We start from the raw sequence: 15,203 nt of genomic DNA, 5'->3' as shown, positions 1-15,203 counted from the left end.
TAGTAAATGCTAGAATCGAGTCTTGTCTCAGTTAGATTAAGTAATACAATCCCTAGACAAAGTCATGAGTTAGTTTCTCACTAAATCCTTCTCTTCCTACAGTCTATCTGTCCACGAGTGTTGCTTCATTTTGGCCGTGAGCTATACTCTATTTTTAATTTATATCTACATGTTTAACTTAATTTTTTTTTTATCTCATTTGCATTTTTTTTTCACCTTTCTATAAATTACACACTTATACTTTTTCTTTCTCCCTTTTATTGGTTTGTACAAATTTATCATAAGTCATGGAACAGATGAAGTAATTTGGGAGGAATTCCAAATTCCAAGTTCCAAGAATGAAGGAGCAGTTGAACTTGGAAGTGACAAAACTCGCTTTGTTGATGCACGTCAAAGGAGTTCACATTTTCATGCGAAGACAACATGTTTGATTGCCCCAAAACCATAAAATAAAAGAGCATCTCAGTGGCTCAGTCTATATGATTGCTTTTGTCATACAACTACAACAATCCATCAAATTATTCTCCAACTTAGGAAGTACTTCACGACTTTAGAGATTATTTGCAAATTTAACGAGATAGAAAAAATATAAAATAATAAGTTAATGACATTTCACATTTCGATTCTAATTCTAGTTCCATTCATTGGAAGAACAATTCAAATAAAACACTCAAGAATAAAAAAAAATAAATTAAAAACTACGATGTAGGAAGTCATACTCTTCCTAACCGTACAGATCAAGTCGACATTATCATTTTAACTGTTTAGAACTTGTCAGAGTCAGACCTTAAATTTCTTCACATAGAAGCCAAGGATATCATCTATTCACCCATTAAAAATTATATTATGCAAATCCTTTTGACTTTTGATTAGATTAATTCTTTTTCTCACCATAGCGTGACCTCAACATCTCCATGAACTAGGTTTGTCTAACCATAAAATATGATCAATAAGTTCAGCTTAACTTGATTTGAAATTCAATTTGAACAAATCCACAAAATGAAAAATTAAAAGTCCATAGCTCGAATCAGCTCAAAAAGCTCGTAGAGTGGACCTAAAATATGGACCTACAGGTGGTTAGACTTTCGAGCAAATTTATTATGGATCCACTCTCAATACTTAACACGATTTTTTATCTTTGTGATAACATTGTGAAATTTTTTTGTTTTTATAACTAAAATTAAATAACTATTCATTTGTTATGAAGCACATATGTGTTTTAATATATAAGTTTTTGAATTCAAAATTTTGTAATGTGCTTGCCGGCCTAGCACATGTATTGGCTGTGCATGAGCTTCATATTTGAAAGTTTTCTACATATTATACTACCTAAATTTTTGAGCAGTTAACTCTTTTTAATTATATTTAAAAAAGGAAAAAATAAGTGAAAATCAAATTTTAAATTTTATCAAAAAAAAATATTTATTTTAACTGAGACAAGATTTAATTCTCTTTAAGTGGTTAGCTTGAATTGAAGCTAATGTAGTGGCTAGTTGAATTCGCACATAGCACGGCACACCCATGCATTATGCAAGACAATAAAGTAGCATGAAGTGATTATGGGTATGAAATAATCCCACAACCTCATAATTGGAAGCTCTCTTTTACATGCAATTGCCTACAAAATGAGCCTCATTCTTGAAGCATCCACAATTACTGCTCCCCACGGGCCATTTCACTCATTATTTTTAATTTAAACTTATGATTAATTTTAGGTATAAATACATTATTTTTCAAACAAAGTTTATTACATACGATTTCACCAAATAATGACCATTAAATTTAAAAATTCAAAATAGAAATTATTATAATGATTTTATAAGCTAGGGTTTGGGTCTACCAACAAAAACAAATTGAGTGCACTTTTAAGTACTTTAAGGAACATAGTGGTGTACATCATGAGTGTGGTGTGGTCTTACTGAATCATGATAGTTTCAGAGTTACATCTACAGTATGAATAAGTATTTGCACTACTAATTTGTCAACTTCATATTAAATATATTCTCATATTATGAGAAAATAACACTATAAAAAATTTGAAGATCTAATGAAATCTAGCACTTGAGTAGGGATTTCTTTCCCACAATAACTCCATCATTAAAATCAACATGGAGTACTTGGGAAGTTTGAAAAATAAGGCTGCATCGTATGGTACTGATTACATAATAAGGATTTTCTAAAAATCGAACTGATATTTCTCGTATTGTAAAGATGTAAAAAAAAATATTTTGACGTTATAAAAATTACATTGCTCTCGTTACCGTATCATCATGTTTGTTCTAATTGCAACCATTTCCAGTTTTTTTTGGGTTTAGCGAACAATAATACTATTGGACAAAGATATGTCTTTGCATACAATCAAAAATAGGTTGATCCAAAATTGATTGAATGGTAATATATCCCAAACACGGAATTAGATCAAATTAAAGTTAGAGTGTTTGGCAAAAATATTAAATCTTTTTAATTGACTTGTTTGACCATCAAAAATTATATTCAAAATAAATTTAAATAATAAATGTACCAATAATCATATATAACAAATATTTTAAAATGGAGTATAAATATAATGCAAATTAAAAAAATGGAGTATGTGCGAGTAATAGTAACTCATTACTACTTAGCTTCCCACAAAAGGGTCTGAGTGCCATGTGAAACAGAGGATTTCTTGTTTGACCAACTACTTGCCACAGTTTATAGGAGTATACTCCTAATTACTATCATAGGATAATTAATTTAATGCTGTAAGCATTTATTTTCCCCTCTGTAATCTGACAAAAGTTATGCTAATAAGCAAATTTAATGCTCTCTCTACTTTTTCCTTTTTTATTTGGAGTATTTAGTATGTAGATCTGTACATGTGAATATGGAGTACTAGTTTATGACTATTTATTTAAGTGTTAAAACCTTTACTTAAAAAAAAAAATAAAATTTATGTGTTAAAATCTTGACCTGTGGCTTTGGTTATTTTTTCGGGTTTGAGATGGTAAAAATTCAGTTCGATTAAATTTTGGATCAACTAATAGTTTATCTCCTTAAGTACTTATATAAAAAGAAGTACTGATAAATAAGACTGCTTCACCGTATTACAATCGTATGACCACAATTATTATCTTAATTTTTATTAAAACCGTATTTTTGCAATGTGGTGGAGAGGGGTTAAATTCTAAAGACCACTCCCCTTCGCTCTTAGGGGAAGGTGTTCAAAACAAATCCAATGACCCTATATTTACCTTACTTTGAAACTGAATTCGATTTAACTCGAATTTAAAATAAATTTAAAATTATGTAAAAATCAATATAAACATAAAATCCAATTTTAAACCGACCCAAAATACATGAATTAAAATTAACCCAATGACTTAAATTGACGTCTCTCCTAATAAACGTTATATGCGCCGTATGCTTTGTAAAGTCCACTTCATCCTCTTTCTTTACTTGAGAAAAAAGCATTTCATATTCATTCCTGATTCTTTTTCTTTCTCTGCTTTCTGTGTACCCCACCATAACCAAGGACAAAGTACCTCTGGACATACTACATCTTTACTACTCTCAACAAACTCCAGTTTTTTTAGTCTTTTTCTGTATACTTCTTATATAAAAACCTTTATTTCTCTTCTTAAATCAAATTTTATTCTTTTCACTGTCCCACATTCCATTTTCTCTCTCTTCCTTCCTTCTAAATCTTCCATTTTGGCCCTTCTCTGCAATCCAAGCTACTCACTTGGCTACCTTCTTGTTTTTATTTGTTTTATTTAAAAGAGTCCCTCAATCTTCTACCTTGTTTGTTTCTTGTTTTTTTATCAAATACGCACAAAATACTGTGATATACCCATAAAGTTAAGCCATGTATACGTTCAACTGTGTACATTTACTTCCTCTTTGAGCTACCTTAACTTGCTTTTTTGGCATTTTAATCCAAAAAGATTGAAACTTTACTAAGAAAAAATGTTGGTGAAATTTCTGTTGTTTGTTCTTGTTTTACAACCCTCTGTTATTGTGCTGTGTTTGGATGCTTTCAATGATGATGTTCTTGGGTTAATAGTATTTAAGGCAGGTCTTCAAGACCCTGAATCCAATCTAGTGTCTTGGAATGAGAATGATGAATATCCTTGTAAATGGAAAGGTATAAATTGTGATTCAACATCTAATAGGGTAACTGAGCTTAATCTTGATGGGTTTTCTCTTTCTGGGCAAATTAGTAGAGGTCTTTTAAGGCTGCAGTTTCTTCAAAAAATCACTCTTTCCAATAATAATTTTTCTGGGACTATAAACCCTGAATTTGCACATCTATGGAGCTTACAGTCCATTGATTTGAGTGGAAATAATCTATCTGGGTCAATTCCCATTGAGCTTTTTCAACAATGTGGGTCTTTAAAGTCTGTTTCTTTTGCCAACAATGGCATATCTGGTATGTTGCCAGATTCTTTGAGTTCTTGTATGACCCTACAATCCATTAACTTCTCTTCAAATCAAATCTCAGGTCAGTTGCCTGAAAAGATTTGGTCTTTGAATGGATTACAATCCCTTGATTTGTCTAATAACTTGTTGGAAGGTGAAATCCCTCAAGGGTTTGGGAAAATGTATAGTTTGAAGGTGATTAATCTGGAAAAGAATGCATTTTCTGGGCTTTTACCTGAAGATATTGGCAGCTGTATGCAGTTACAATCAATTAATTTTGGTAAAAACTCATTTTCTGGGGTTCTTCCAGAATCACTACAGAAACTGAACATGTGCACTTCACTAAGTTTAAATGGGAATTTACTCAGTTCTGAAGTTCCTGATTGGATTGGGCATATGCAAAGCCTTGAAAGTTTAGATCTTTCAATGAATCAATTCTTTGGAAGAATCCCTTTTACTTTGGGTAACATCAAGTCATTGAAGGAATTAAATTTTTCCTCAAATGGATTCATTAATGGGTTACCACAATCCCTAATGAATTGTGATAACCTTTTTGCAATTGATGTTAGCCTAAACATGCTAAAAGGGAAAATGCCAAACTGGATTTTTGGGTTGGGTTTACAGAAATTCTCTATTTCTGGTAATAAATTCAAGGGATTTATTGAGTTTCCCCCTGTAAGAACAAATGCATTATCTTATCAGAATCTTCAGATTCTGGACTTGTCTTTAAATGAATTATCTGGTGGTATTCCCTCTGAGATTGGGGCTTTTAGAGGCTTGCAGTTCTTAAACATATCCAGAAACCTTTTAATAGGTTCAGTTCCAGGAAGTGTGGGTGACTTGAAGATAACTCAAGTTATTGACCTGAGTTACAACCGGTTAAACGGAAGTATTCCTCCAGAAATCGGAGGTGCTGTCGCGCTTAGGGAGCTCAGACTCGAAGGAAACCGATTAACCGGGCATATCCCATCTCAGATTGCAAACTGCTCATCCTTGACAGCATTGTAAGTTTCTCCATTGCATGTAATTAACTGTTTGTTGATATGGATTTGTTGGCTTTTTTATAGTTTAACTTGATCATTTGTACTATCTTAGGCTCTTATGAAATTGATCTCTTCTGATAGCAAAAGATAACTGTTTGGTTGCATATATCTTGGTTCATTTATTTGCATAAGTATGGAACATTTTTATATAAATATTCCGGGTCTAACTGGCTGCAACCTCCTTATCTCTTTTGATAATGTTTTGGTCTACTATCAACCTATCCCTCTAAGACCCTGATCATAGCTTGAGCGGACTATACCCCATATGATAGATGATGATATAGGCCTAGGGTAAGTTAATGATAATGTTCATCAAGTACTTCCTCTGTTTTGAAATACTTGCACCCGATTGTGACATGTGTGGGAAAATGTCACAATAAATAGCAAGTATAGTGTAACAGAGGAAGTAAGAATTTTAGAAGTGAGGATTTAAAGATGTAGATATTTACTCTACTAAAAATAGATTTCCTATTCCTTTATAATAATCAGCCTTGATTAGATTTTTGCTCAGCAAAGTCAACTAATCAGCAAATTATAAGGTTTGTATGTGTTAGCTGTGTTAATGCAACTTTTGATTAATTTGCTAAAACATGCAATTATTTTCAATTAAATTATCCATGTTTTTTTTAAATAAATGTATATATGAATATGAATATTGCACTGAAAGCTTTTATATCTATACATTAACTTTATGAACAATATAATTTCATGGCCAGCATCAACTAACCAGTCTGTATGATTCTGAATTGTTAATGTGCAGAATCCTGTCAGAGAACAACCTCACAGGTCAAATACCTCCTACGATAGCGAAGCTGGCTGACCTCGAGATAGCTGATTTGTCACATAATAATTTCTCAGGCGATTTACCGAAAGAATTAACTAATCTTTCCCACTTGGTTTTATTTAACATCTCGAACAACAACCTTGAAGGGGAACTTCCCGTGGGTGGATTTTTTGATACGATTCCCCTCTCATCTGTCTACGGAAATCCATCTCTATGTGGGTCGGTTGTTAAACAGTCTTGCCCTGCAGTTCACCCTAAGCCGATTGTTCTCAACCCGAACTCATCATCTGATTCTGAAGATGATAATGGGGCTCCAAATTCCCATCACAAGAAGCTCATGCTTAGTGTTTCAGCTCTTATTGCCATTGGTGCTGCTGCATTCATCTTTCTCGGTGTGGTGATCATCTCTCTTCTTAATTTCCATGTTCGGAACTCTGCTCATCAGTCCGCTGCCCCTCTAGAATTCTTCAGCAAGGATGAGTTCAGCCATTCTCCGACAAGCGACTCACAATATGGAAAACTTGTTATGTTCTCTGGGGAAGCTGATTTTGGAACCGGAGCTCAAGCCCTTCTAAACAAAGACTCGGAGCTAGGCCGTGGAGGGTTTGGAGTGGTTTACCATACAGTTCTAGGAGATGGACGCTCAGTCGCTATCAAGAAGCTCAACATCGCAAGCTTGATCAAGTCCCAAGAGGAGTTTGAGAAGGAGGTAAAAAAGATCGGGAAAGTGAGGCATCAGAATCTCGTAGCACTAGAAGGGTATTACTGGACTCCATCTTTGCAACTCTTGATCAATGAGTTTGTACCAGGTGGAAGTTTGTTTAAGCATCTCCATGAAAACCCTAGTGATGCTCCTCTATCCTGGCACCAACGGTTCAATATAATCGTTGGGGTCGCGAAGGCTTTAGCCCATTTACATCAAATGAACATAATTCACTATAACCTCAAATCCTCGAATATCCTAATCGACAACTCTGATGAAGCTAAGGTTGGAGATTTTGGGTTAGCGAGGTTGTTGCCTATGCTGGACCGTTACATTTTGAGCAGTAAGATTCAGAGTGCACTCGGGTATATGGCACCTGAATTTGCTTGCAAAACTGTCAAGATAACGGAAAAATGTGATGTATATGGTTTTGGAATACTAATACTTGAAGTTGTAACTGGAAGGAAGCCGGTAGAGTACATGGAGGATGATGTTACTGTTCTTTCGGAGATGGTTAGAGGAGCATTGGAGGAAGGAAACGCAGAGGGTTGTATCGATCAGAGACTCCATGGAAATTTTGTTGCAGAAGAGGTTATCCCGGTAATAAAGCTTGGTTTGATATGCGCGTCTCAAGTTCCATCAAATCGACCCGACATGACAGAAGTGGTTAATATTTTGGAGCTCATACAATGCCCTTCTGAAGGACGAGTTGAAGAAATCGAACAGGTTTAGATTAGTCTTATATACCGCATGAAGAGGCTTGTAAATGGCGACTTTGAAGCGACAAAAAGATCGAAATTAGATGTGTTTTGGTTTTTTTGAAGCAACAGGAAGACAAGGGTATATATACATAGAAACAAGTTTCAATCCCCTTTTAATATCTTTTGTCAAAATTTTTGGCATATTTGTGTCTTGTAATCTTTCTGGTGTGTTTTTGGCACCAAATATAGCAAGTTCTTTAAGTATCATTCTTAATTTAGTATACTCAAATTTTGGCTGTGTTCTTTGCAACTGCTTTCATATGACAGTTCTACGTTTTCAAATTGTACTGTCAAATGTTCTTATATCAGCTCGTTTCAACTGCATGATGCTGGGCCTCAACCATCAGTTTAAATTTTTAGTTGAGTTGGTTTCTGACATGGTATTAGAAGCCAGTATGATAAAAGGTCACGGTTCGAATCTCAACAATTCTTAGTTAAATTAGAATATTTAGCGTCGGGTATGAAGAGGGCCCGTGCTGTATGCACATATTTAGCCCAAAGGGCTCTTGTGTGAGGGGGCGTGTTAAGAGCATATAACTTATCATGGGGCCTCAACCATCATCCTAAGTTTTCGGTAAAGTTGGTTCCTTGACACATGACCTTGTTGATTTCTCTGCTGGTTGCAAAACTTTAATTCCTTGACAGCGGTGCAAAAATGCGGTTGTCGATGATTTGGCAATCACTGCCAATCTATATTTTGATCTTGTAAACTCAAAACAGTTGCAATATAATGATACGATGACTCGATGATGTGGGTGATAATTTGCATTATGTCGAGATAGTACTCCTCAAAATCTCGACATAATGTAAACTCAAAACGAGTAGATCAATTTCAATGTTTGCCCACTGTATTCTTCTTCTCTGTTCCTTTCGATTCCCTACCATTCCAATCCATAAGTATAAATTCTTCATATCATTCTCCAATCTTGCCATTCATGTCATCTTTTGACTTCCTAACCCTCTTTTTAAATTCCAAGTTTTAGCTTCTACAAGAAGAAAATTTGTGCATAAAGAAAAGGAGATGAAACAGAGCCAAATTAGAAATGAATGCACAGAAACATAGCTGCACAATTAGTACTCCTCCTGTACGCCCTGTCCGTGCTACTGTAGTTTGCAAACACACTAAAAATCAGTGTCATATTCACCACTAACATCTTCCATTTTAATATTGCATATTGTTATGAATACTCCTTACAATAATCATTATAACTTAGTTTTGAAGCAATTCATGATCAGTCAAAATGATGATCTACTAACTACTACACTCCATAAGAGGACATCATCAATAAACTTATGGGCAAGACGAATTCAGAATATTCACATAAGAATAATCGAAAACTTTTCTTTACATATGTATAGAACTAAATCGCTAGTCTTTTCAGTATTATATATTACATATTTACATAATTGAATAGTAATGGAGTTTCAATTAAGTAACCTGAACCATGGCCTAAACAAAATCATGCCCAAATATTTCCCTATCTATGTCATGGATATGTTATTATAATATATTACAACTTTTTCTTATAATATGAAGTATTACTTTTATCACGATATTATGTCATGTGTATGAAATTAAAGTTTTGTTGTGCTTTTTTACGTGGGATGGGGTCACCTAGGCATCAATGGGAAATTATGAAGCATACTCCCACTATTTTCTTTTTAAAATATCCATCTATAAAGTAGATTTTCCCATAGTCTATGATTTTGCTCCTTTATTTTTAAGATGTAGTTTTTTTAAAAACTTTTACTTTAGGAAAAAACAAAGATCAAAGAGCTATTTGTGACGTATAATAACTACTTCTATGGTCTGAACAATCACGTAGAACTGTTGCAACTCGCTCCTACTGAACCGAATAAGCATTGGCGTACTACTTTAGGTGGCGCTGTGTGACTGAAAGATATGGGTTCGAGTTCAGGTAGTACTAGCAGCCTCTTGCAGAAATATAGGGTTGGATGTGTCTCCGCTTCACCCATATGGTGGGACCCTTCCCAAGACCCACGCTCCGTGGGGACGCCTTGTACACCAGACAGTCAGATGCATTTACACATGGGCAGGATGAATCAATCTACTCATAGCTCTTCCATAGATTAATAAGATCTTCCATGCAGATTTAATATATAGAACTCGAAGCGAATACATTAATGCACCAACATCACGCGTTCAAGTGATGCACCATGCACAGCACTCTCGTGTTCTTCCATATCCACAAGGACCGGAGCTTCAACTACACTATGTTTAGCAAAGGAATAGCTCTCAAATCCACATAAAAATTGTTCATTTTCTTTCAAGCCAAAGAAACTGGTATAAAAATCAGTCAAAACTTTGATAATCAACAATGGCATATACAAGGGGTCAAAATTCTCAAAAACCATAAACAGTTTTCACTATAATTCTATTAAAAATCCAAACTATATGTAAACACATGGTACTATAAATAGGGATTTGTACTACCACATCTTTTTCTGTAGTTTTCAATATGCATACTCCAATTCGACGTTCCAAGTTTCCGACCTCGAGCGTATCAAATTTCTAATCATCCCAATCTTCCCAGTCATCTTTTTTTGGGTTCCGTGACGTCAGACCATTTGCTGAAATGCTATGCCCTCCAGGTGATTTGACAGCCTTCTCTTCATCCCAGTCGTCATCCCAAACATCGTTCCAACCTTCCGCTGATTCAGTAGCAGCTGCAGCAGCAGCTGATTCAGGCATACTCATTTCTAGTTCCTGGTACGGGATGTCGTGTTGTCCTTTCTTCTTCTTAAACCAGCAGCAAGCCCATACCCCTCCGGCTATAAATGTTATCACCAAAATCATGTATGCACCGTAAATGGGAGTCATGAACTTAGAATATGATGGTACATGTCGAAAAAAGTCCCATTGTGATGCAGGAGCACTTATATGAAGCACACATTGCCCATTACCAGAGCTAAGACTAATCTCATTGATTCCACCACCAGCAAGTGGCATATTCACCTGAGTAATAGAGGCAAAAAGGAATTTTTTTGGAAATTTAAGGATCCATGACTAATTATGTTACATAAATTTTTTCACAAATTTCAGTAGGCAGTCAAAAACTCGTAAGTTTATAAAAAGTCAAAACATTGGATCTACTTTTCAAAATCGAAATGAGTAAGAAAAAGATGTATATAGAATGGTACCCGTGTACTCTGACGCTTTGGAACGTTTACCCCATTTGGCCTACTTGCAGAGGGCGATAGTGTTATATCGGCTTTCAGGTCACTATCTCCTTTGTTTTGGATAAGAAGGACCAATGCCTTTGAATCTGCAACAAGTTAAAATGGAACAAAATGAGAAATTTTCGTCTTTCCTGAACCCATATCAGTTTAAAGCACTAATATCGCACAAAATTAAACAGCATAATCTTTAGAATGCCTACAATACCTTCCAATATCCTAGAATCTCGTAAATCCTACCTAAGGTAAGATGAGAGAGGACATAAGCTACATCGCTGACCATGGAACTGTGCGGAAGCTACTTTCTTAAGTGTGCGTTTAGATAGAGAAAGAGGAAGGAAAGGAAGGGAAGAGGAGGGGAAGGGGAAGGAAGAGTGATGAGTTTTCCTTCCAAATCTCTCCAATGTAGGCAAGAATTTGTTTCTCACAAAAGGTAAAGATGTCATCCATCCAATTCCCTTCCCTCATTTTCTATCCAAATTGAGGAAGATTCATCCCCTCAATGCCCTTCATTTCCTTCAATCCAAACAAAGCATAATGCAAACTTCTAAAAAGCTTAAATGTATATTTAGGAGAGGAAAAAAGCATTTTCCTTCAAGATCTTTTCACATTTGGAGATATTTGGTTATTAACAAAATGAAAGTGCTTAATTCCTTCAAATCACTTCCTTATCCATCCTTCCAAACAAAGGAAATTATATCCTTCCAAATCACTCAATCCAAACAAAGTCTAAATGAGTTTGGCAGCATGTCTAAATACAAGTTTAAATGCAGTGGCACGGTCTGAAGTTTTCCTAGAAATTAATCAACTTTAAGGGAAAAATATAGAAAACGTGTGTTATATAGGAAGGAGTCACCACAGTCGGAAACAAAACTTTCGATGTCACCATAAAGATAACAAAGCATAGAAAACATGGTCCAGAGTTACCTGATTCAGAAATCTCTTTGGTATGGGGGACCGATTCGAGTTTGCAATTTTCTATTTGAACGTTTTCGATTAGTTTGGGTCAATTTATTTGATTTTGCTGTCCAAAATTCGTTTACCTGCTTCACTTTATTTTTATATATTTTTTTAAAAATCAGTCAAAATTTTAATTCACAAATTGAACAAACCATTAAAATAACATTGAAATTTTTTTAGGGGAAGTTGGTATATTTTATTAACACAAACATCATAAGAGAAACGAAAAGGCTCATATTGGATGGAGAAAGAAAAATGAAGACGATAAGCAAGACAATGGAAAGTCAAAAGCGAGGAGAATAGTGGGGACTGGCTGACTCAGATATGCATATTGCATAGTCTATCTTTGACAATCACGTCGTGTTGTTCATTTTCCACGGGTTCTGTCATTAGATTTTTTTTTTCCTTCTTTTCTTCTTCTCCCCTCTTCTCCTTTTCCTAAACTACACTTTGTTTGAATAATAAATATGAGGGAAAAAAACGGAAGGAAAGGGAAAGGAATGGGAGGGAATAATAGAATAAGTCTCCTGTGTTTGTTTCGAGGGAAAGAAAGAGAAAAAACATTATTCTTTCAAATCTTTCCACATTTGGAGATATCTGGTTATCGACAAAATATAAGGGTCTCAATCCCTTTAAATCTCTTTCTTTCAAATCCCAATTATGTCCCTCCAAAATTCCTCCCCTTCCTTTCCCTCTGATCCCTTTAATCCAAATAGATGTTACAATCACTCAACATTTTTCCAAAGCCTTTGCTTTGATAAGAGAAGACACAAGTAGAATGCACGCTAATAATCTCTCTCGTGAAGAAAAAAAGAGCAAGGTAACATGCATAACCTAGGCTTGATAATACAACAATACCAAACCTGTTCCTTAAAGAGAGGACAAAAAACTTCAACATGAGACCAAATTTGGACAGATAATACTGCATTTTATAACAAAGTATGCATCTACATATCTGACAGGAATTACTAATCAAAATTCTCAAGATTGAAAGGAAGCAAACATTCAGCTCAATCTGAAAAATATGGACAAACAAATCAATTTCTGAATCAACAAACTGAGCTTTAAATGGTCTCCTATCACAGAAGTATCAAGGACCTTTCTTACTATTAACATATGACACCAATTCTTACCATCCGCAAACACCCACTACAATAGAAACAATTGGAGTCATATCAATAAAAATTCATGCACATAGGAGTCTAGCGCATAATCAGTCACTGCAATGCAAGTAAGAATTTACAAAATTACCTTGACCAAAACTCTCGATGCAGGCAGTCATCGACTTCAAGTCTTGGCATCTTATCTGCATTTTATCACAGCTTTCACCTCCAACAGTGTCACTGGTTTTGCTTGCGTCTTTCTCTTTCTGGTTCTCTTTCTGCTCCTCCTTCTGTTCCTCTTTCTCTTCAGCTTTCTCGTTCTCTTCCTCCTTCTGCTCTTGTTTCTCTTCGGTTTTCTCATTCTTTTTCTCTTTCTCTTCCTCCTTTTCCTCACTCTCTTTTCCTTTCTTCGTCAAATCATCCGTTTGAGTATTATCATGTTCTTCAACTGGGGGAGGTGTCAGATTCTTACTGTTTATCGCCTGCTTATCCTTAGAGCCATCCTCCCCAGTGGAAGCCGGTGTAGGCTTATTCTCATTCTCTTTACCAATTGGACTTGATTTCTTCTTAGGTAAACTAGGACTTGAAGGTGAAACATCCTCCAGAAGGAAAAAAATAAATAAATAAATACCATAATTTAGCTCAATTAATGCACAAATTAAATCTAGAAACATAAACTACATAGTGAACGAGACAACAAAAGTACATTGACATTTGCCCCAATGCCAATCAAGTGGCTCCTACAAAGGCAAGTTCGGGGGAATCCTATAATAAGAAAGAGGATATTTCTAATCGACCCTTATTGAAAACATTTTAATTTTTAAATATACTACTATAAGAAGCACAATTGATTAGTGAAAAGAGAAATTATATGTTAATATTTATACCAATCTAAGTTTATCTGCCCACTAAGGTCTAGGAGTCAAGGACTCATATATGGTTCTCGAGCTAAGGGTCTCTATGGTGGCGACCTTCTTATCTCTTTTGATAAGGGTATGGTCTGCTATCATCCAATGCTCCCCATACCTAATTACAGCTTCTATGAGCGAGATATACTTGGTATGATGATGACGATGATGGCCGACCCCAATCATTTGGGGTTAAAGTTTTGACATTCATGTTGTAAATTTATCATTCCAATCCAAAAATTTCACAACAACAAAACAAAGTGTAAGTATGAATAGAATGTAGAAATCAACTTCCAATGATTCAAACTTTACAACAAAAAGCTCTACCTCTACATAAAGAAAAATATGAACTAAACCTATAAACTATAAAGTAAGCATCAAATAAGTAGAAAATTCAGCTCAAAGATACAAACTTTACACGAAAAAAAACTAGATTAGAGAGAGAAAGAGAGAATTACTGGTGGGCTATCATGCTCCTTTGGTGGAGAGGCAGCTAATTTCCTGAAATTCCCCAAGAAAGCAGCATTTGAATCATCAGCATAAACCAATAACATCACAACTATAGTAAAAACCACATTCACTCCCATCTCTAGATTGCAAAATCAAAACCTAATAAAGTACCAGATAAACCCTAGCTACTCAAAAGGAAATCCCGATTCCCAATCCACCAATTCAATCAACATACTTCAAAATTCAATCTTTGGAAACTAGAAGCAAACCCAATATTTAGAAAGAAACTAAAATACTTTTAAATTTGATTTTGTTTTTCCGTATAGAAATGAAAATCGAATCAATAAAAGTCTAACTGATTGTGATCGAACATATGTCAGGCAATCAGAAACATGGGATCATAGATGAAATTGAAAATTGTAAGATGATGGGCAGTTATTAACTTTTGTTTTGGGGATTGGAGTAATAAAAGTGATTATTTTAGAAAGTTGCCAGAACCCAAGTCAGCAAATTTGTGAAGGTTGATGAATGATGACATTCTAGTGATTTGAGATTTGAGGCATACAAGAACAAAAGGTTGACTCCATCCAGGAAAAACTCGTTTATTTAATTGCCCCGGAACACCCAATCCAAATACTTACCAAACTAGAGCAACTGCTTGTATCACGCTGAGATGGAAAATTTATAAATAATACTTTTAATATCACTTATTGACTCAAAATACTCAAAATTATATATTATTTAAAAAAATACTTTAAATTATTATTTAATCCTTTATACCTTAAAATATGACTAATTAACCTAATATACTCCAATTATTGATTATTGACTTAAAATATCCAAAAAAGTTGGTTGAAATTGTTGTGTAAAGTGTTCAAGGTCAAGTATTTCAATA

The 15,203-nt window shown here is 34.7% G+C and overlaps 2 protein-coding genes across 2 annotated transcripts; one reads left to right on the top strand and one right to left on the bottom strand.

The window, feature by feature from the left end:
• The first annotated feature begins 3,553 nt into the window (after window positions 1-3,553).
• LOC130827848 (probable LRR receptor-like serine/threonine-protein kinase IRK) lies at window positions 3,554-7,937 on the top strand. The gene is made up of 2 exons (XM_057693719.1): window positions 3,554-5,402; window positions 6,202-7,937. Exons 1-2 carry the CDS (start codon window positions 3,946-3,948, stop codon window positions 7,658-7,660), a joined length of 2,916 nt encoding a protein of 971 aa, XP_057549702.1. The 5' UTR covers window positions 3,554-3,945; the 3' UTR covers window positions 7,661-7,937.
• Window positions 7,938-9,951: 2,014 nt separating this feature from the next.
• Window positions 9,952-14,965, bottom strand: LOC130827847 (uncharacterized). Its single transcript, XM_057693718.1, has 4 exons — window positions 14,317-14,965; window positions 13,099-13,549; window positions 10,852-10,976; window positions 9,952-10,666 (listed from the first exon to the last, which is right to left on the bottom strand). The coding sequence occupies exons 1-4, from the start codon at window positions 14,443-14,445 to the stop codon at window positions 10,223-10,225; spliced, it is 1,149 nt and encodes a 382-aa protein (XP_057549701.1). The 5' UTR covers window positions 14,446-14,965; the 3' UTR covers window positions 9,952-10,222.
• Between the last annotated feature and the right edge of the window lie 238 nt (window positions 14,966-15,203).

This window comes from Amaranthus tricolor, chromosome 11, assembly GCF_026212465.1.
Source record: "Amaranthus tricolor cultivar Red isolate AtriRed21 chromosome 11, ASM2621246v1, whole genome shotgun sequence".
In the NCBI taxonomy this organism is placed as follows: Eukaryota; Viridiplantae; Streptophyta; class Magnoliopsida; order Caryophyllales; family Amaranthaceae; genus Amaranthus; species Amaranthus tricolor.
This window is presented reverse-complemented; position numbering and strand designations above follow the sequence as displayed.